The 23,178-nt window shown below is 43.4% G+C and overlaps 1 protein-coding gene across 18 annotated transcripts in view; it reads left to right on the top strand.

Moving 5' to 3' along the window:
* The window catches only part of LOC146198696 (alpha-1-macroglobulin-like), a 125,880-nt gene that overhangs the window by 75,218 nt on the left and 27,484 nt on the right, over positions 1–23,178 (top strand). For all 18 annotated transcript variants that reach the window (XM_084594180.1, XM_084594192.1, XM_084594187.1 and 15 more), the window contains 10 exons: positions 4,964–5,053; positions 6,121–6,284; positions 11,502–11,681; positions 12,142–12,197; positions 12,360–12,429; positions 12,994–13,107; positions 13,310–13,394; positions 16,007–16,112; positions 17,061–17,291; positions 19,854–20,057. In XM_084594180.1, the coding sequence (XP_084450306.1) occupies positions 4,995–5,053; positions 6,121–6,284; positions 11,502–11,681; positions 12,142–12,197; positions 12,360–12,429; positions 12,994–13,107; positions 13,310–13,394; positions 16,007–16,112; positions 17,061–17,291; positions 19,854–20,057 (1,269 nt within the window). In that variant the 5' untranslated portion in view covers positions 4,964–4,994. The remainder of the gene's footprint in view (positions 1–4,963; positions 5,054–6,120; positions 6,285–11,501; positions 11,682–12,141; positions 12,198–12,359; positions 12,430–12,993; positions 13,108–13,309; positions 13,395–16,006; positions 16,113–17,060; positions 17,292–19,853; positions 20,058–23,178) is intronic.

Below are 23,178 nucleotides of genomic sequence, written 5' to 3'. Positions count from 1 at the left end.
TGAGGAAAGCCCCCCCCCCCCCCCCCCTCCCCCTCTATTCTATGCAAATGATCCTGCAAACAATAAAGCCTAGAGGGGTTATTGGGGACCTAGTTCTAAAACGACCAGGTACACGCAGATATTTCTGAATCCCGGCAGACAAGCTTCGCTCCAAAGGCGTAAACTCCAAGAAGACAGGCATATTCAGAGTGTATGCTAGTTTATTGTGCTGTCATTGCGCCATTGCACATTCTGTACCTCGCGGAGTGTTGGTATATCACTTGTCTGAAGTTTTTTGCTTCTCCACAGTAGAGGCCCGTGTTGAATGTTCGCCGTGTTGCCTTTTACAGCCGGTGCGCCGTGAACGATCATGCTCCTTGTTTCTTATTATTTCGCTCCCACCTCTTTCGCCTCAAACTGCTATATTCTAATGCGGAATTACCAGTTTCGCCGCGGTGGCTGTGAAGCCTTCAACCGCTCCAAGAAAACCTCTTCTCCTGTGGCTTTCGAACCAAGGCGAGGGCAAAGACGTCAGCTTCGGTGGCGACTGTGTTAAAGCACTGCCCAGATTACTGCGTAATTTACCGTAACGTTATTAAAGACAGTGACCGCCAATTCCTACAATTTGACCTGAACGCAGTAAGCTCATGGTGCTCATCCCGGTTAATGACTTTAAACGTTTCGATCACTAAACAGATATCTTTCACCCGTCGTACCGCTCGCATTTCAGCCACTTACATGCTCAATGACAATGCTGTTAACTAACAAACACTTACAAATACCTTGGCGTGCACCTTCAGTTTGATCTAACATGGCATCACCATATTGACCTCACTCTAGCTGCTGCTAACCGTTCACTTGGTCTTCTTAAACGTACTCTCAAACACGCTCCTATCCATGTTAAAAAAACTTGCCTATATCACTCTAATACGCCCTAAAATTGAATATGCTGCGGCTATTTGGGACCCTGATCAAGCCTATTATCACCAACATCGAATCCTTGCAGAACCGTGCTTTGCGTTTTATTTTTTCAGACTACTCACCTTTCACTAGCGTCACAGCATTAAAACAACGTGTTGAACTGGAAGACTTATCATGTCGTCGTAAACACGCTCGGTTAACACTTTTCCATAAGCTTTATCACCATCCGCTACTACGCAGTGATTTGTTTCAGTCACCTGATGTCATTTTTCCATGACTTGATAATGCCTTCAAAGTTAAACGCGCAAAGTGTCATTTATCATCTTATGCCAATTCATTCATACCTCGCACTATCATTGAATATAATAACTTGCCATCGCACATCGCTGCAGGAACTAACATAAAAAAAATTCCAAGAGCTACTTCGCTGTGACGGAAATGTGTAGAATATTTGGTGTTGTTTTTCTTTCCTCTTTTGTTGTTATATTTAATGGTTCTTATTGTAATTGTTGCTAATTGCATCCCCCCCCCCCCCCCCTATGTAATACCCTCCTTTGGAGGGCCTTTAGGGGTAACCTGAATAAATAAATAAATAAATAAATAATCGGGCTAGCCGCGTTCTTCCCGTGATTAGCTGCCAGTATATCATGCCGCACCTAGGATGTAGTCGTCTTCATTTCTGATGCAGTTGCACTTAAGACGTTAGTAATGCCGTCTGCATCTAAAAAAAATGGCAAAAGCACACATTAACTACTTAGCTAAACACGACAAGACGTGTAAGAGTAAATATAAATGCAGCAAAACTTATCTGGACGACAGCTGAATAACGCTTCGGCATGTACAGGTGCGGGCATGAGTAAACGGGGCACGCCTTTCAGTTCAAATTAAAATTACGCCTTCTGTATTAGAGATAATAAAGCATTAATTGTGCAGGTGAATGCGCATTGGCATCTACTACCAGCCTGCACATACCACGGCTTCAACTGTCATTTCAGAAGGAAATAATGCCCTCCGTTTACTTTTGTCCGCACGGGTGCCCTCGTGCTTTGCTAAGCTAATCCGTCTGTTACTCCTTTCTTCATTTTATTTTAAAAACCTGTCCATTTTATAAGTTCTTCTGCCGAGTAAATGTGTCGGCTGTACACGAATGCCTCCTTCTTTGGTGTGCGACATTTGGAGTGGCCGGAACAAAGATGCGACCGTGTTTTCCCCACTAGAGTGCGGTTGCTTAAATTTCCCCACGCTCCGTCTCTGTCTTCCCTTTTTCCGTCCGGCACCTGTCGCCCCGGGACATGTGAATGGGCTTGTCCTAAAAGAAGCCGTCGGAAGGACGAAAGCAGTGGGTGCGAGCAGCCGATAAGAGAACAAATAGTCTCTCTCTCTCTCTCTCTCTCTGAAGAACCGCAACTCGTGTCTCTGAACGGTCTGGGCGGGAATGGGAAGCTTCATTGGTTTTTCTATCAAGTTCTGCTTTCGCGCGGCTCTTCTCCCCTCATGCATACATGAACGAGGGCGTCTCATTCTTTTTTCTCCTTTGGTGCGGTTTCTCGGCACCAAACCCTGTGGGCGAGTTAGGAGCCCATCGTGTTCTCCATAGGCGGCAGCGGAAATGTTGCGGGATCGCCGCCGCGGAAGGATGTGCATAATTAAGGGCATGCCCACCCTTTGCTCAGGGAATTGGTTTTCCCATTTTTAGTTTTCTTTTCACCGATCGGCCTTATACGCGGTGTCTTCCAGGGCTCAGCAGTGCAGCGCTGCTGGTACCACATGGGAAGTGTGTCAATAGTTGCGCCGATCGCAACGAATCGTTAGTGACAGTTTTGCGTTGTGCAAGTCGACACGAAGATCCGGCCTTTTTGTACGCATACAGAGTTTTGGCCACGCTCGTTCAGGGCGGAAGTATCCGCGAGATAAAAAAAGAGAGACTTGTCCTTTATACTCAACGACTTTTGTTGTCAGTGTTTTGAAGTAATGGGTTGTGGCGGTGGTATACCTGTGAAGTGACCGTGCGCGCTTCATGAAGAATACGGTCCACAATCTCCATAATCGACATCGCGAACCGAAATTGCTCGGCTTCGTGTGGAAAGGGTACTTGGCTTTTTTAAATTTTAAGTTGCGCCTTATGATTTCGCAGGTTGTAATGTATGCGCATCCTTCTCTGTTTTCTTTAACCGAACGCGTATAGAGACTGCAAACCTTAGCCCTAAACCAGAGGGACTTGAAACTGTTACACGTGCCATGGCGATGCGGTTTATTGCGACAAAGTTCTTCTTTGATCTGCTGCTATAGAAAACCTTTAAAAAGTAGACTGGTATATACATACTGCGGCAACGCGCCTAGTGCCGGCATTCACACTTCGCTCATTATATCGCTCGCCTTAAGTGCTGAGCTCCCATGATATGTGGAAAATTCCTCAGCCCTTAGAACATGCGCTGCGGCTCCCAAGACATCTGTTCCGATCTGGCCCGCTTCCTCTTGAAGCCCTGCAAGTTGTAAATCCGAAAGCATGCACTAAGCGTTATAAGGGGACTTCAGCACACACAGCAACTTCGAAAGACGCAGGTCGAATCACGTACCGTCATCTACGTAGCAGCTTACCAGGTCGACGCCTCGCCTATCGCATACGTCGGAATTGGGAGCCAGAATATTGAAGGCGGCGTTGTATTTCGTCACTCGGCTCCCGCGACAGGCCTTTCGCAGATAGTTTGTGTTAAATACGCAGAGCAGATGCCATTCATGCGTTTAGTTTTCGAGAAAAGAAGCATTGCTGGACTAAACCTGAGCCATTTATCTTTAAGCTGTAAAGGGCTTTGAAAACTGGAGGTCTTGATTTCCGGACTCTATTTAAAGAACTCCCGTTATTCGGTTCCCGCTAGCTCTAAAGACGTAAGCGACACAAGATACAGGAGGATAACAAACTCGCCTCGTAACGGTGTCTTCGGGACCATCTCGTGTTTCTTTTTTGTGTTCCCACCTCACTGCAGCGTCCCACCTCTGTACATCGATGCCCCGCGACCGACCATTATCTCAGGTCCGTCGATGAGCAATCCAATCGGGCACGGTTACAAAAGAAGGCTGGCCGCTAATGACCTGCCCCTGGCACGTGTGAATGGCGGCTCGTTAATGCCGCCAGTCTTTGGCGCCTTTCCGGCCAACCAGGCTTCCACTTTCTCCGCTGCCTTGCCCTCTCAACCATCCCTCGCCGTAGCTGAGCGCTGTAATCAGGGCACGCGCTAAGCGCGGCCGGCGTGCACTGTTCCAGATTGGTGACCCCTGTTGCTAGCAGGCGCAGACGAAAGGCATTGATAGGGCCATAACAAACGCCGCTGTCCGTATTTCCGCACCCTTTGTTCTCGCCGCGGCTGTCTTTAGCTCTGTGTACAGAATGAAAGCCTGTCCTAAAAAAAAAAAAAAAAGAAAGAAAGAAGAGAGAGGAACGAGAAGCCTTGGTGGCGGGAGTGGGGAAAGGGTTCGTCTTTGAAAACAGCTGCGATCGCTGCCGGGTTAATGTTTACAAGAGCTTTGCCTCGTAAAGGTACAGAATGTAATCCCTAGGCGCGAAAAGCCGCGCTTACAAAGGGAGGTGCAAATCAGATTGCTAGGCTTCGTTGATCCTGTGAGGGGAAGCGCCTCTGTAAGGATAGAAGCTTCCCTCTTGAGTAGCGCTGCACAGGTTGCTCGTCCTAAGAATGCTCGCTTGTGCAGGGCTGCTCAAACACTGGAAGTGCAGCTCGCTGTTTTCGTACCTGAATGTAGGAGCTTATATACCTGATAAGTTGTTTCTGTCTGCAGTACGACACGGTAAAAAGGCTCGACGCATACAAGGCAGTTGCATTTTCTCGAATGATATCTTGCTGTCTGCTCTTTTATCTCTTGTCACCTTCCTAATTTTGATAAACGCTCAAGAATCGTTATGTATAGGGCGATGGTCACGGTTCCTTCGGTCGTGCTATCTTTTCATTTGTTGCGCTCGCTTTTAGGAGTGTGCAGTGCGGTAACCTGAGAGCGCATTTTCACTCTGGGGTACAGCATCCTGACATAGCATTTCATTTTGTTTTCGCAGGTGACGATAGCTGCTGGTGCCCACAATCAAGATGCATTGGGGCGCCTTCATTTTAGCACTCGGTGCCTTGGCATCGCGCCTTGCTGAAGGGTAAAGTGCACAATTTCAATCACTGTTGCGTATGTTGATTGCCGCGGCACCGTTACAGTGCGTTACCTGAGTCTGCCTTAGCGCGGTAGCAATAATTTTTGTACACCTGAGGCACGGATAAAGCTTTTTGTTGACGTCTTTTTTCTTTTTTTTCGGGGCGCGGCGGCAGGATAACGAGCATATCAAGGAGAAAAGTCGTTTATTTATTTATTTAATTATTTGTTTATTTGAGATACCCTCAGGGCCAAAGCCATTATTATTAGAGGCAATCTTTTTTTTCGTCATCGCGCCTATTGCGAAACTTCGCCTTGCGGAGTCTTTCACACCTAACCAGTTACTAGGTAGAGAAAAATAATTAAAGTTGTGGATGGGGCTAGTTGATTCATGTCGACCTTGTGAAGACAGTAAAAAAAAAAAAAAAAAAAAAAGAAACATGCTAAGGAGACGGAATGGCACAACTCACAGAAGACAAAGGAGAAAATAGCGGCCGTCTTATCCGTATGTGTGCCTTTTGGTCGTCCTCGTGTTTCAGCGTGGTTTCCGCAACAACATGGATCTTGTGATTATAATAATTATAACGCGGAGGGTGAACTGCATTTGTGCCTTTGTCTTAGTGTTCGGTCTTTGCTCCTCTCGACTATTATTCTCATTATCTGCGCCCCGAAGCGTTTTTGGCGACACATTGGCCACCATAGTTATGCCAGCTGTGATGCAGGAAGTGTCCCAGGCTTGCGAAAATTCGTTTTAATGATTTTAAAATAAAGATACAATGTTTAAGAGCTCAAAACCGTGCTTCTCATTGGTATCCAGTGGAGTCTGTTTTGTTGTCCATTTCTTTCCCTTGCTTTCGGCAATTGGCAATGCTCTAGCCGCTGTTCCCGACACTTGGGGCCAAATCTGTGGTGTCATGAGCCACCAAAAGCACGCGAAAGAAAGCAAAATTCAGCGAAAATTTGACGTTACGAGCTGTGGCCTCCTTATATATTTTTTTGTTCTACGCGTAAGCACAGTTTTTTGGAAGGGCCCTCGGTGTGTTTGTTCATCTACCCCTTTTATTACATCGACAGGGGGTACATCTTCACGGCGCCCAAGATTCTGCGCAGTGAAACTGACGCGCTGTTTCGGCTAACACTCACCGACGTCAAGGAAGATGGCAAGGTCATCGTTCGCCTGCTCAAGTACAACAACGACAGTGTCGTCTTGGCGGAACAAGAGTACGACATCAAGAACGGTGCGCTCTACTATACTCCTTTGCTTTTCTCTCTTCTACACTTGTCCTATTCCTCGCCTGAGCGTTAAAATGGATTGTCGGCGTTTTGTCGTCGTGTCGTTTCTGTGAGGACTCAAAAATAAAGGCACAAAAAATGCTCTTGTTCTCGAGGGAGGTATTGCAAGTTCTTATCCTTAAACGTGCCAGAACAGAGCGTCGTTTAAAGTCGCGTTGTTCTTGTCAACCGCAAGAGGGTACATAACGTCTGCCATATCAACAATAAAAATCTAATTTTATTTCCCTTTTCTTGCTGCATCAGGGCTGTTTTTAAGCAGTCATTTCATTTAAAAATGTCACTTTTCGTTTACTTTCCTAATTTTCCCTTCTGCGTACTCTTATGAAAGTTATATTTAAACCTATTGTGTCCACTGCGAAAACATTTATCAGGCTAAGCATCATGTCCGTTACGAAGTGGAGTAATACCCTGATCATTCCACTGAAAAGTTATTTTTCGCTGTGACGGCGAAATGGTTAGAGCGCTCGAATGCTGATCTCGAGATATAGACACTGGCCGCATTCTGACCTCGACGGCCGCGTTTGATGTAGACAAAACGCGAGGAGTCCGTGTACTGTGCGATGTCAGCGCCCGTTAAAGAACCTCAGGTTGTCAAGTTTTTGAAGCTATCCGGCCACCACGCGTCCCTCATAGCCGGTGTCGATTTGGGAAGTTGTATCCTCTAAACCAAAGACTAACAAGCCACCCAAGGTTCTGCTTTCCATAATTTTCTTTCGCTTCATTGCAATGAATGCCTCACAAGCTCAGCTGAGTCCCGATCAATATTACATGTCTTAGCGACCGCAGAGTTCTTTGGTGCCCGGATTTTATGCGTGTAGTCTTTACGATGGTATACCTTAGCAAGACGCATTCCGTATATGCACCGCGTTCTCATTAAAGCTGAGCGCGTGTGCTGTGCAGCTACTATCAGATTCCTTGGTTCTCTTCAGGCAGTACTGAGGAGTTTCCCGACCTGACTGGTACATTTTCTGGCTTTACTTGCCTATATTCCCTATAAAAGTGTCATAATAGCTCAGATGCGTGTGCGAAGTATGCATTTTTCTACGTGCAATAATTAACTTTTATTTAATTTTTGTGACAGTTATGCTGCCACGACTACCCGCCGAAACAGACAGCGTGGTGGTCAGCAGAAGTGAAGAAAAAAAAAACCAACAAAAACCTTTTTTTTTTTTTTCAAATTATAACCATGACCGGAAGGCGTGCCATGTAAATGAAGTTCAATTTGAACAGTTCACCAAAAGAGAGCGCAATTAAATATTCATTTGGATGGAGAGTGAGGCTTCAAGTATGATAAAGAATTGACCGAAGAACTAATTGGGTCAAAGGGTTCTTCTAGTCCCGCTTTTTCTGCTATCACGTTTATATGAAGCAACTATAGCGCATTATACGACATTTTTATAGACAAGCTGATGGCAATGGCCTGAGTAAAGTGCGTAGGAAAGCCTTGGCTTCAAAGTTTGTACTGCTCTCGCGCCGTGTAAGAAAGTCTGCCATATAAAATAAACAGGGTGCACTTTACACGGTATTTCTGAGGAAACAGAGAAAGGTTCTAATAGGCTGTTATGGACATATTGCAGGGAATGGGCTGATTTTCTGATGGTCAACAAAATGTCATATTTTAGGTTTGCCCAGCGCTCGTAGGAAATCAAAATTGCGATAAAAAAACCACGAGTTTCATGTTTGATAATAAATAGCAATTAAATAGAAGTCTCTGGATGGAGAGATTGTCTGCGGATATATTGTATCACGGGGCGATCGGTCGATATGCTGAAACATTGGTTCATAAACAACTTATCTTTGAAAACATACGCTTGCGCGGAATTAATGAGTATGATTATTCCTACTGGCTAGTGAAGCCACGTAACTTTAAACAGACTGTCTTATTTCTTACGCTAAAAGAATAAAATCGTAAACGGGCTTCATTGTGCTAACAGACTAGCACGCACAATTGTCATTAAACGGCATTCCACTGGGTGGCGATACCATATACTACTTCGGTTCTTCGAAGTTTGGCTAGGCGGCGCTTCCTGTTTATCGGACAAACTTTCTTTGAAGCGCGTCTCGACCTTTATGAACGCCACGATGAACTCGAGTGCTGCCTTCGCAGCATCCGGCCGTTTTTCTCCTTTTCTCACCAGGGCTTAAAGTGCAGTCTCTACAACGCCTCGCGCGTTTCTCTCTGAATAAAAAAGAAAACGGGGATAAGACAGTGATAGGATTAAGGCACGGCGTCTCTTTTGCTTTCCCGTATACCGTTTACACGGGCGGCGCTGGATTTTGTTCCCGAGACTTCTGAGAGGCTTAGGTTTGGCTCGCCGAGGAGAAAGCAATGAATATATAAATAATACGCAAAGAAGCGAATGAGACTCGGAATGGGCGAGAGCGGACGTTTGATCAAAACGCACTTAGCCTTCCAGTGCTGTGGAAGGCGTCTGAAGCGGCAAATGAACAAGACCCGCTCTGATTACATTCCCAGAGACGTTCCGTGGCGCATACTGAATGTGAACATTGAAGATTTGGGCGCATGATACTTAAGCCGCGTCTCTGTCAATAATATGCGCGGTGTACTATAAGAAAGACATAATTACAGCAAAAGATAATTTGTTTTCACTGCTGCAAAAGGCAGCCGCTAAATTAAAAAAAAAAATGTTAAATGCTCCGGACGCAAGTACGAAACGTCACAATTATTCAGCTTATTCTGCTGAAGAAGTGTAGATTACCAAGCTGTGGATGTATACGCTGCAGTAGTATGTAGTTTCTTATCGAAATTACCGGTGTTCCTTGCGCACGATACCGAGTTGAGGCACTGCATTTGAATTCTGGTGATTGCGATGGAAATACGTCGCGATGAGCAGATCGAAGGCCAATATTTCGGTTTTCTTCTTCTTTATATCGCTTTGTTGTCAACGCCATGGCGCAAATAGGATGATACGCTTTTCATAAAAGTCTATTCAGCGTTGCACACGGTATTTGAAAGATCTAGAATTGCTTTTCTCTAATCCAGGCCGATACACTTACATACTTGACAGGTAAAACGTAAAATTTCGCACAAGGCATCTACATTGCTGTCAGTGGAGCGTGCTAATGCTTTGAAATAAGAACACCTCCTATATGCGTGCGTCTCACATCCAGGATCAACGGAAATTTCTCGCTGTTTTCTGACTGTATACAGGAAGAGTTTGAAAAACTCCGATCCTTTAAATCGTGCACAGCTACGGGTGCAAACAAGCTTAAATGAGACTTCGGAAAAAGAATAAGAAAGAGGCGAAGGATTGGGCCGGATTTTCGTCGGAAAAGTTCTGACGTAAGCTATATTTTGCCTACTGCATAAAGTATGGTGCCCTCCAGACGCTTTGAGGCCGCATTTATCTTGCGCGTTTAATATTTGTTTTTGTAAAGTTTAGTTCGTGTTCTTTTATAGACTAAGCATCACTAGAACATTGTGACCTAAAAGCACATTTTGCTGGCTCCTTCAAAGAGATTAAAAATGCATCCCTGGGATCAACTAACTGAGCGCCGGAGGTAGCTTATAGCGAAGTGAAATTAAATTTTATATTTATAAGCTGGGTTTAAACTTTCTTGTCCGCTTTAAATTTTATAGTGCATTGATCAACTTCTCTTTAGTTTTTCTTTCTGCGCTGTTCTTATATATTTTGCATTGAAGATAAAGGTTTCTAGGCTGGACGTTGTATTTAGTATCAGACTTGTTTTGTTTAGTTTTTTTTTTCCCATCCTGGTGCGCGAAGTTTTTTTTTTTTATTATTTTCTTTGCAGCAGGATAGGAGGTATTACACAGTAAGGATCCTGTGCATAATATGTCGATTTTTTTTTGCACCGACTTCTCTAGCGTTTAGCTGTTTTTATGTTGCGGATACAGAAGTGCTCTAGATAACTTCGGTTGCAACAATGAATTGAAATCGCATTTGAGCGACCCATGAAGACATTCTTCTGCTGGCTTGAAAAATGTGTATTTTGTCCATGTTAAGCCCCATGGGTTCTCTTTCTTTTTTCTTTTGTGACATAGCGACTTCTTGTCGGCTCACAGAGCCTACTGCCGCTTTTAGAAGTGCTATTGTTTCTTTCAATATCAAACATTGCGACCATTTGCCAAGACAAAATTTTTGAATGTATAATTTCGTCACATATTACATAGTGTTACGCTAACAATATATCTTCACGTTATAATTCTTCAGTCTCCTAGTTTGTAGCTATGAATTTTCAAAACGGCGCCCCTTTGCATTTCGAGGGAGGTCGAACTTTTCAATGCAGGAAAAAACTCAGAAACTTAGACCATTTTATCAATGTGCTATAAAATGTGCATGTTAATAAATATTAATAAATATATGCTAATATGTTAATGAATATATTTCGCTGTTTCCTCATAATTATTTCGAAAAACGCGCCCCATCCGGTTTCTACGGTGATTTAACCACTCGCTGCGAGCTCAGGAAGGACTTTTTTGTTGTTGCTTTTTTCTAAGAACATTTTTTTTTTTTCACCCATCGGAAAGTTAGATCATACCATCAACATGTGCGTAACAGTAGGCTATACTAATTAATCACCGCGAGCGCAGGAAAACCTTTAAAAGCAAATTTTTGCCATGCATCCGAAGCTTATGCCATTTCATTCAACATTCATTGCCGTATATTATAGTATCACACAGTCGCCTCACCGTTAATGCGTGCCCCAGATTTCTGAACTGTAATTTCGACGTCATGAGGCTAACCTTAATTTAAAGAAACATAACGACAAAACGTGCGAACTGTCCTCTTATATTTGCACATATAAAACAAAAAAGCTCGAGAATAAATGTATTTTTTAATTTGGCTAGCCATCTGAACTATCGTCTGGCTGTCAGGACTGCAAATTATGCAAATTAGTATAGCTGTTCATTTCGTTGTCCTCCTTTGCACTGTTTCTTGTAATGACCTTTGAATCGAAGAATATTCAAACGCACGTGAACTTTAGATATTCTATTATGACTTCCTACGTTGATAATTTAGACTTGTAGTAAAAGATTTTGCTCTACACAATACAGTGAGCACAAAATTATGAGTCATTAAATTTATGCGCATTAGTTTTCCTGGCTCCCGCGCGAAATCCAGCCGCTTGTTCAAGTCATTGCTGATGTTCTCACTCTTCTGATGTGCGTCTATGTGCAGGTGAAAGCACCTTCCTGCCGTTCCGAGTGCCCGAGCACCTGGACAGCCAAGCGAAGATCGAAGTGAACGGAACCTTTGGAGACTATGTCTTCGGTGACAAGAAAGAGATCGACTTCCAGAAGTCCAAGAACACGATCCTCGTTCAGTCCGATAAGGCTCTTTATAAGCCTGGACAGAGGGGTATGGACCGCATGTTTTTTGAGCTTCTAGCTTACCATTGATAGCCTCTTCTTAGAAATCTTTATTACTTGCAGTGAAGAAATGTTATAGGAAAGGTGTTCTGCGCGCCCGATTTCAACTTTCACAGTTGTTTCGAATAAATGTAAATTCAAAAACGTTTGAAGCAAAATAAATAGAGTGAACAGAATTCTCGTTGTTAGCAGAAATTTTTATTCCTGATAGTGAAACAAGCTGTTCTCGGCTTAGTGCCTGACGGCTTTTGTTAGTTCAGTCACTGACAGCATTGTATCAACATGGCATGCGAAGACACGTATTGGCGCACCCAATGAGAAACAATGTAGTAAAGGTTACAGCAGGCCGCAAGTTTTGACAGCAGGCAGACTTTAATCATTGAGGCTGTAGTGTTTTGCACGTGCGCCTGAATGGAATGTAAAAGTGACTTTGAAAAATTGCTTTCCAGTTCAATTCCGCGTCCTCCCAATCAACAATGAGCTGAAACCAGTCACCGATGTGAAGGTAAGATTTATGAAATTTAATTACACTTTGATGAGAGACCAAGGATGCGGTGGTTTGTGTGCATTTGGCCGTTTTTGCTATAGTAGGACTGAAATGTGCGGCGCACTCAAACTAGCACATATAAACAAAAATGTCGCCCAACTTGTTTTTACTCTGCTTCAGGCAACCATTTACGTCACAAGTCCCAGCGATGTAAGGATAGCTCAGTGGAATGACGTGTCTTTCGAAAAAGGTAAGCCTTTCTGTGTGACTCTTACACCGAGCTGCTTTATTTATTTATTTATTTATTTATTTATTTATTTATTTATTTATTTATTTATTTATTTATTTATTTATTTATTTATTTATTTATTTATTTATTTATTTATTTATTTATTTATTTATTTATTTATTTATTTATTTATTTATTTATTTATTTATTTATTTATTTATTTATTTCATAAATACTGCCGACTGCCCTTTGTCGGCCAAGGCAGGAGTACACAAATTAAAAAAAAAAAGTTACAAAGCAGTAACAACAAAATAACAGCAACAAAGGGCGATTACAGTACGAGGACATAAATTGAACACGACCAACGGGAAGCAAAGAAAATACAGGCAAATCATCCGACATATATGAATATATGGAAATTTCGTTAACACACGCCAGCTTTGGGATATCATGAACTTTTTGTCAGCCGAATCGTAAAAGAACTGGTGATTTTTAGTTGAGTTTTCATTGTTCAAGAAGAAAAGAATGAACACTTTTCTATATAGCTGGAGCAGTCCTTATACGTTCTTTTTTATGTCCTTTCAGGCATTGTCCAAAGAGATTTCCAGCTTACTGAAGAGCCCGAGTTGGGTCTGTGGCAGATAGTCGTAGAACTTCCCACACAAACCGTGAGGCAACACTTTGAAGTCAACGAGTACGGTGAGTTACATTTGATCTTTCTGGATGTAAAAAGAACACTTACAATACCAGAATTGGCAGAAATCGAACCTTCGTTCCATACCAGCGCTGACTTTGCTTGGTAGCAATTTTAGGCTGTAAGCATCACAGTGTTTTGCATGCCATTGATCTCTGTTTCTTACTGGACGGGAAGAAATATTTAAAGAAAAACGTTACATTGCAGTGCTTCCCAAATTTGAGGTGACCATCAAGCCGCCATCCTACGTCTTGGCTGATGCAAAGGAGATCACCTGGAAGATTTGTGCCCAGTGAGTCTTCGGTATCATTGCATGATCATAGAGTCCGTTTTTTGGGGGTCGATGTGTGGCTTGCGCGATTGCGCAATAGCCATTTGCACGCAATAGTACTAACGTTATCGTGCGACGTCGGTGCGTAAATGTAGCCAGCAGATTACACTAGCATCCTTGACCGATACTATAAGAATTGTTTTGTTTTCGATTTTGCTGCCCCATATTACTTTTTATTTTAGGCGCATTACGGCAACCGCATTCAACTGTCGTCCGCAGCCTGTTATAGTGCACTAGCTCAATCTTTGGGCACGAGGAATAAGCGCGTTGACATTTAAACGAACGTTGCCGGCCTCGTTACATGAAGCGTACAAGTATTCGCCGCAATCGCGTTACCTCAACGTACCCCAGACGCTGCGCTTTAGGTGTGCTGCGCAGCAGCCATATAGGCATCCAGCGCACACTTCCACCTCCTGCTTAGACGTGTTGTCAACGCCCCTTTTTGTCAGTGTTTCAAGAAGGTTTCAAAATAATTATATAATGGTTCATGGACAATTCTTCGGCGTGCTGCACAAGTGAAAAAAAAAAAAAAAAGAGAGAAGAACGTTCTGCCTAATTTTCTTCTAGGCACTTCAATGCGGAATAAATTCTTATTTAGGATTTTCACCCTGGCTTGAAAATGTTCGAAATGTTATGCGCTGTCCCATACTTTCAATGTCGGTTGTACCTTTAGACATTTATTTTTTATCATCGGCAGTCTCGTTTACTTGATTTATGCAAAAAAAATGCTAGCGTACTGATTATGTTAGTGCACGTAAATGCACACGGAATACTTCGAGGTCATTCAGTAGAACGCGACGTATAACAAGCAGATTAATTTTGGCACGTTCGTTAAAAAAAAATCAGAAAAACAGATCTCTTATGCTTCCTCATTCCGCTGGGACTTCCGGAGAATTACGAAAGAATACCAACAGCCAAATATTTACGAGTTCGCACAGCAGGACAAAGGGAAACCCGTACCTCTTTTAGGCTTATGCGTCATTGGGCAACGCCGCCCAATGGAAAGTGCCAGCGCAACATTGGCAACGAGCAGCACAAAAGAGAAGGCGGAAAGAATGCCTGTTTGGTCGAATGTGTAGTGTTAGAACTGTATGCGCATAACGCACATAACAGAGTTTGCATAAGGAGCATGCTTATGCGTGGCGCAGTCTCTTGCAAATAGGCTTCACTGTCGTCCCAGCGTTCAATTTCTATGCAAATTTACGATTGGTAGGGGAGCAATAGCGGGCTACTGAGAAGGCGATATAGGAGAGTTTGAGCGCAGTCGTAACAATGAGGGTATGACGCGGGAAAAGATCGAGGCACGTATATTTTCGAGAGCCATTTTTAACGCGAGATAATAGTAGCTATATCAGGCATTATTTCTGATATTTTAGGATAGTTATTCTGGCGTATAATTAATAGTCGTTACGCATTCTAATGGAGAACAAAAACCGGTTTCTTGCTTGTAATTCGTAGGATCAAAGTTTTCCTTCGGGGTTCGGTGCTCTTTACATCAGTATGGTCCCGCAACAATTTTTTTCCCATGTTGAGCCCTGTTCAATGTGAGGGATTATAAAATAACCGTTTAAAGATATTAACGAGCTTCGAATGTCTCGCTGAATCTTATGTGCTGCTGCAAAAAGCACGGCGGTTACACACTTAGCTTTACTAGCACCAGTGAGCAATGCCGTTTTAAACTCTGCTACAAAACTCGACGCTAATATTGTAGTTATAGAGCACATCGGGCATTTCTGACGTCGCCTTCAAGTGAAAACAAAATCCTAATTTGTCAGAGTCAGCGTGGACTCCATCGACGTGGATAGTAGTGCGAGGTTTAAGAAGTTAGTCCTGGCTGGTACCGCTAAAGTATCGGGGGTGCTGATGTAGATAAAAATAAAGGGGCATCACATGTGCTGCCGTTGCCGAAGTCATTAGGCAGCGGAGTTTAATTCTTAGTTACATTCTTAATCTGTATCCAAGTAAGTTCCGGTTACAAGTCTTATAACGGCAACTTACGTGGGACCCATTTAAGAGTCTATGTAGCGGAGCACTCTTGGAACTCTGAGGCTCTACATATTCGAAAAATAGTCGAACCCTTCTCCTCATGCCTTTCGAGACCTTTTTTGTCTTTATGGCTTCCGTTAGGGCCCCACTGTAAGGATCAGAAGCGAACCTCGCTGTGTGGTTAATTTTGGCAAATATGGTGCGTCCCTTCAGTCTCACAAATCACAACTATGTTCTGTTTTAGATTATTAGACCCCACACGTTAAGTACAGATGTCTCCTACCATTAACTATACAGCAATGTTTGAGCTGATTCAATGCGTTTGTGCTAATGGCTTCAGAGCCATATGGCTGCGGTAATCTGTTCTTCCGCTAACCTCGTTGACATGAAAAATCTGCATGAGCCGTTTCTTGTATTCTTGTAATCTGAAATGTCTTTGAACAGGCAGTGCCTAAATTTATTCGTGCAGGGACATTCTTGGACTCCTTCCTATCGCGAGATCGAGCGATATTTCTGTAGCAGTAAAAGAGACAAAATAGACTGTGTCAGCGCTTTTCTGCAACTCGTTCGTACTATCTTTTTTGCAGCTATACCTTTGGACAGCCCGTGGACGGCATCCTGACGGTGAACGTAACCTACGAGCGCTACAGCTGGGAGAAGGACGACTACCCTAAGATCAACCACACAGGACCGGTACGGCTGCCTTCTTTTTCAACTCTTAGAAATGATTTCAACTCTTAAAAATACTCTACAAAACAAAGCAGTCGCTGTCGCGAAACATTTGCACTCACTGTAATACATTAGGATGCTATATCGCCAACTACTCGTTTAGACAGGCATGATAGTCCGATAGTCAGATCTTAAAGGTTGAGGCTTGGAGGCCTACCGCGCGCGTGCCCATTCATTTCGCGTCGTAGTCATTAAGAAAGCTGATAAACGCTTCGTCATTCAGTGCCTAGTAACCGCACATAGCACTAGATGGTAATATATAGTTTCCGCTCTGCGATTCATATGTATTTACTATTTGAGGACAAGGAAACTACCAAACTTCATGAACCACTTTGTAAGGCTATAATCTAATATATGTTTTTAGTATGGTTTCACCGGCTGTGACTCGGTGGTTAGGGCGCTCAAATGCTGAGCCCGAGGACTAGGGTTCAATTCCGACCGCGGCGACTGCATTTTAATAGAATCGAAACGCAAGGAACTCGTGTACCGTGCAATGACGATGTACTACATTAAAGAACCCTGGGGGGTATAAAATATTCCTGAACCCTTCACTACGATGTAACTTGTAGCTGATGTCGCTTTGGAGCGTTAAACCCCCTATACTGGATGATACCATACATTAAGATAGCTGACGTTGTTTAAAACAATTTTGCGAGATGCATAAATGCCCCTACCGTGTACTTTCGCATAAAATGTTTAAATAGAAGTGATATTCGAGTAGTAGGGAACCTCTCACTGCTCGTGTGCACGAAGCGCAGTTACCGCAATACCTGTGCGCGTCGTCTTGATCCGTGCGTATTGCACATATTCTGAATTGCTTGGGGACATGAAACCCTGCAAATCAACAGAGGCTCATTGGTAAATAACCACGAGGTGTAAAATATGACGCTTATTTTCGCTTATGTCGCGCAGATCAACGGCTGCTATGACATGACGGTGAACACGACCTTGCTGCGCTTCAACGAGAACTACGAGATCTACAAGCGCATCTATTTCGTCGCACAAGTCAATGAGACTGGGACGGGAATCACGATGAACAAGACCAACTACATCAGCCGCAGTTTCAATCCGCTTGAGCTCAACTTCTTGGAAGGAGACAACGGAAAGAACTACTTCAAGCCCACCATGCCTTTCTACGGTCGAGTGAGTCCCCTCTTGAGCACACCGCCCTTACAAAAATGGATATTGAATTTCTGTTACCCACGTAATGTGTTTTTGATGAGTCATCAACAACTCAAAGGAGATTCAAGATTAGATGTGTTTTAACATCATATCCGCAGCAGACTTTCCTTTGAGATCACACATGAAGTTTTGTGCTTGGAAAACGCAACAGTATTTTTGGGTAGGATCTAATGTGGAAATACATTGACTTTATCAAATGAGGAAATGTATACATCACTAAGTGAATATATATTATTTTTTTGTTAACTGCACACTTTCAGAGCATTATGTTTTCATTTCTGATTAGCATATGTAGGATGTTGCCTAAGAAACAATTTTTATGTGTTTTAACATGAGATCCGCAACAGACTTTCATTTGAGATTACGCAAGAAGTTTTGTACTTGGAAAACAAAACAGTATTTTTGTATAGGAGCTAATGTGGAAATACATTGACTTTCTCAAATGAGGGAAATTATACATCACTAAGCGAATGTATATTCTTTACTATGTTTTCATTTCTGTTTAGCATGCACTGTAAAAACAAAAACAACTTTTTGGACATTTGTTTCATTCAAAACACGCTTACACCCTGCGTCTTGGGTGTTTGTGCCATTGCAAATCACTTCTTGCCAAGCGAATGGGTGCTGTGGTTGGACAATATGCTTGAGGGTGTTACGGGCAAGGATATTGTTGTGTACGCGAACCGACGCACTGCCACACCGCCTCCAAGCTAACGGACGCAAGGCCGCTCCATTTCCAATGCCTCCTTGCACCTGCGAGCAGGCCGTTTTGGAGAGACCAGCAGGGGTACCCCGGCCTGCGCCGACGACGACGCGCGGACGTAATCCGAGCCGCGCGTTGACTCGGAACTGGACCGTCCTGGGAGCATGTGCGCGACCAGGGCACGAGAAGCAATGCCTTCTTTATAATGCATGATATTTTGCGTGTTTCTTAAGCTTTCGAGCTCCTTCTTGCTCTGTGTATAGATTAGCCGAGCCCTCAGTCATCGCAACGCTTCCCGAAATGTTTAGATACAAATGAGATTTAGTTACCAGTAAAATAGTGGTGGCGCTGCTGCGCTTGCCGGTATTGAAGCTTGGTCGCACTTTTTTTCCTTAAAGGTTCGTGCTACAGCTCCGTGTTCAGCGAAAATTACGCCCAAGGTAGCAACCACCGAAGAGCCAGCGCTGATAAATTTGCCAGCGATGCCAAACTCGACATGTTAAAATGACTGCAGTGGACAAAATAGTGCGCATAGGTATCTAGAACATTAGATGCAAGTACTAATGGTCAAGAAGTTGTAATTGTTAGAGCAGCCGCAATGGCCTGTACACTTCGAAACATGCTTCGAAACATTATGTCCCAATCTTATGAATGCAGTCCAGACATAAGAAGCAAATACGTTACCGACATTACCAGTTCTCCGAGTGGCCGAGTGGTTAGCGTAGAAAACTACGGAGTAAGAGGTACCGAGTTCGAATCGCGCCAGAGGTGCAGTTTTTTTTTTCGCTTAGTTTTATTTTTTTTTATTTTTTAGCTTTTTTTTAATGTAGTTGAGGTGCTTCGCTAAGTTTAAGCTTTTACTTTTTATCCAAAAGTGCTCATTGGTCGACACTCATGAACAACACACAAGAAATGCACACATTAGGTACCAAACAGAAACACGGTGGCCAACTTTCTTGTGAAACTCATCAAAAATGCATCAAGAAAATGTATAGAAATGTTAATGTGCATGATGAGGAATGTAATTATCATTTCATCAGAAACTCATTAAGCTTTTTTGTAAGGGCGCATTGCAATGTTGGCGCATATGCAGGAACCAAGTTCGACTCTATAGCTATCCATCCATTTGTTCGCACTGTATCGTGAATGATACTAAGGGCATAACTGCGGAACCAGTATTGGCGCGAGTTATTATCGCCTGCCATCCTGCTGACAAGAGACAGCGAAATGTTCCAATAAATTCGCAAGATAATCAGACTTCAGAAGTGACTTGAATGTCTTATGACTGATTGCGCTATTTGCACTGAGTAACGAGGATATTCCATTTAATAAGAAGAGAAGAAGAGCAGCGAATCTATTCAGCCGTTTTTCTTAGGCTTTCCCATGATGGCATGGAAGCCGCCTACAACCTGTAAACGATTACGTTATTTACGGTTGAGCAAAACCTGACGCCAATGTCTACTTTTTATCTCCATCAAAAATATGCTGGTCGAAGCATGCTCCACTTGCACGTAAAAAGTAGGACATAGGTAAATTGATAACTGTATTGCTTTTCACTGAGTTCAGGTGTTGTTGCTAGAGTTTTTGATAGAGCATTAGTGGGATAGGAATCACGGATGCCATTCCCAGAACAGATATAACCATGTCAGTTTTTCGCGACAAAAAAGACCACGCGTGTGCGAATATCAAAACTAGGACAAATTGCCCCCCTTTTTTTTTAACGTTTATATGCATCATTACGCCCCGTCCTCATCTTTATTTAGTGTTGTGAGTCCTGAAACAACAATACCTTTTTTTTTTGTTTTTCGCCACGCTGACAGCTCCTGGTGAAGAAGCCTGACGGCGTCCCTGTGGGCGGTGAGCTGGTGCAGCTCTGCCTGCTGTCACAGGCTGAGGAGATCAAGCCACGCTGGTGGCGCACTGATCGCCGGCTCAGCTGCAAGAATTACACTTCGGACGAGTCGGGCATCATCAAGTTCACCATCCCGCCCCTGAAGACAACTGTGGTCACCATGAGCGTCGAGGTCAGTATCCAATCGTGGGGTCACGTCTGCTTGCATTTAGAGTTAAGATTTCGTTCCCATTAATAGTTGACCTCACGGTTATCGCAGTTGCTGTCGGTTTTAATGGCTCGTTCGGATCTATGGGTATAGATCTGGCTGTGTAAGAACCGCTTTAGTTGTGCAAAGACACAACTCAGGCAGCTCTACTTACGTAAAGGCACAACACAGACAGCTCTAGTTGTGTAAAAGGTGTGTCCTGTTACAGTCTAGTTGTGTAATGACAGCGGCCCAAGTATTTAATTGCGAAGCTAGACCATCTGATCTAGTGCTTAAGGGCCACAACAAACAACATAAGAGATGTTAAAGCCTTTATGTAACTGCAGAACGTGAATTGATTAACCGCCAAGGTGGCTACGGGTTAAAAATCTCGGGTACGGAACCAAAGTTTCCGGGTTCGAACATGACAGCGGTGGCCGCTTTTCGATGACGGCAGAAGGCAAAGGCGCTGAGCGATGTAAGTGCATGTTAAAGATCTCCAGGTGGTCGAAATTGTTCTGAAGCTCTCTCCTGCTCCCCTAGGGCACATCTTTTTCTCTTCTTTCACTCCTTACTTCCCCCCTTCTTTTACGGCGCGGCACAGATACCCACAGAGAAGTGTGACAGCTAGGCACTGACCCTTTCCATTCATATAACACTAAATTACAATTTATATTCATAAGGCAGAATACCACTATTCCACATTATTTCCTTTCACATTGACACCTTGGCAGTGATATCTAGGATTAAAGCATTAACTCCTATTAAGCTCAAATGAGTCTTTAATGAAAGCGTTATTGAGTTACGTATGCGTCGGTGCAGCCTTGCCAAGAAGTAACCGATGCTTCGGATCCCGTTGAAGTGCTTATCATCACAGCTTTATGAAGGTAGAAAAGCTGCTGATAATCTGCAATACTACTTATCGTTTTTCTGCAATACAAACTTACATTAGGTTCCGTATTTTATAACCACGCATTATCTATTTTCCATCTAATTTGGCATGACATCAGTGTTAGGGTAGCATGAGACGAAAGCACCAAGTGGCCAAGGTAAACAATGACAACGTAGCGGGCCTCTACAAGGACGGTAACCATCGCCATTCTCTGCACGCTCGAGCTTTTCAGCGGCAGTAATATGCAATCAATACTGAGGTCCGTTCTCCAATAAGCCGACAAGTAGTCCGACCACTTCTCAGGCCAATTTGAAGGCTGTGGCTATGGCAGCAAACAACATAGAGCAATGCCAGAGATCCAATTTGGTTCGGAAGGAAAATGTAAACTGCTGCCTTGTAAATCGTGTTGCACAATTATACAGGCGTCGTAGAATGCTTCTGCTAGCTAAACTGTTGAATCCGCAGAGCTGAAATTTCGCACTGAAATAAAATTTCGTCGTAAATTTTTAATGCTGAATTTTTGTCGGATGCTTGCATGGTTCGATCGGAAGTCGGAAATTCGCATCTTCTGCAGCAACAGCGAAGCACAAGTCGCCTTCCTTCCTTCCAAGTCGCCTTCCGGCTGCGCCATCTATTTGCCTTTCAAGGTTAAAAAGACAAAATGCGGCACACACAGTGTTTAAATTTAGCGAAGTTTTAGCAAAACTACGTTTAGCTGATCAATATTGATAAAGCAGTTGATAAAACTGTTCACACATTCCGTGAAGCAACTCCATTTGAGTAGTCTGCTTCGTATACAGTATTGCTACAAACAAAACGAGATGGCGCCACCAGTGTCATCGCTAGGACAGTGGCTCATTTTGTTTCGCCGCTACCGCTCAGAAGATGCGAACATCCGACTTCTGATCGAATCAGGGAAGTACCAAACCGAACTTGGTATAACAAAATACTCACGGCCAGATACCATTTCTTCGCAAAATTTGAGCTCTAAAGATTGAACTGTTCAGCTGGGGAAAACATTTTACGGCACGAGCAAAATTGTGCAACCAGCTGAACAGTACGGCTCCGGATTATCTCGTGTCACCGCCCACGCGTCAAAAAACACGATCAATCTAACCGGCGAGAGGACTGTGACAGCAGCGTATTCTCTTCGCAAGCACAAAACGCGCGTATAAGGCACCAAACCATTCGACAGCCAACTCCACTTCACTCAGAAATACTCATTACTCACTGGTAACGTTTGAAGCAAACAGCCTTTATTAGCAGATGTGAAAAAAAGGAATAACTCTTCTGTTTTCTGCCGTTGAAATTCGACATGACGGGAAGGAAGTTGTGAACAAATGTTACGGCACTGATTGGCTGAAGACTTTTGCTTCTAATGGTCGCATAGCAAAAATTTGTTCGGCATCTTACAGTCCAAAACAGGTAGCTAGTGCTCTGTTTCGCCTCCTCTGTGTCCGGACGAATTGACCATACCGGTGGTGAGATTTCCGCTACTGGCCTTTTGTGAACGCGCTTAACTTGAACATTATAATGATTCTTCGTTTTATCAAGCAGAGACAGAAAAAGCGGTCGTCACGATCCCCAAGGCGTTTCCACACTGCGCCGCGGCGCCCTTTCAGGCCACGAAGGCGGATGAGGCCGCGTGGAATTCGGATCACGGTATGTTGTTTGGCTGAACATGAGGCTGCTTTCTCGGCAAGCATCTTGAACCACTCACCTGGTTTGAGGTATTTAAAGAGACTTAATGCCTTTTCACGACTGCTAGCTTCACTTTTGCAGTGCCAGTTGCACTGAAATTACAATTTAAATTACAGTGTCTCCTTTGCGCTACGGCCCCATAAGGCTTTACACGTGCCATGTGCGTAAATATCGTACGTAGCTATTTTTAGTCATTTTTCTTAAGCTGATTTAAAAGTGAGGACAAAACACTGAAAACGATCTGAAAACGAGGATAAATCGCGCAACATTTGCGTCTTACTTACACGCAGCAGATCTTCTATGAGTCGTTCATTCTATAAAGCACACCGTTGAACGCATTAGCAATTAAATAGAAACTAATTTTTTACATCCTAAATTATAACAACGCTGTAGTCTGCAGCGGCAGGCAAATATACTTTTTAGACAGGCGGTCGAGACAGACTGACGAAGCTGGTAATTGTGCACTGTAATTTGCTGTTACTAGCTTCGCTCAGGACCTCACTATTCTTTACC

The sequence above is a fragment of the Amblyomma maculatum genome, chromosome 2 (assembly GCF_055883805.1).
Source record: "Amblyomma maculatum isolate TAMU_Amacu chromosome 2, ASM5588380v1, whole genome shotgun sequence".
Taxonomy (NCBI): domain Eukaryota; kingdom Metazoa; phylum Arthropoda; class Arachnida; order Ixodida; family Ixodidae; genus Amblyomma; species Amblyomma maculatum.
The sequence above is the reverse complement of the archived record's forward strand: the minus strand, read 5'-3'. Positions and strand labels throughout refer to the sequence as shown.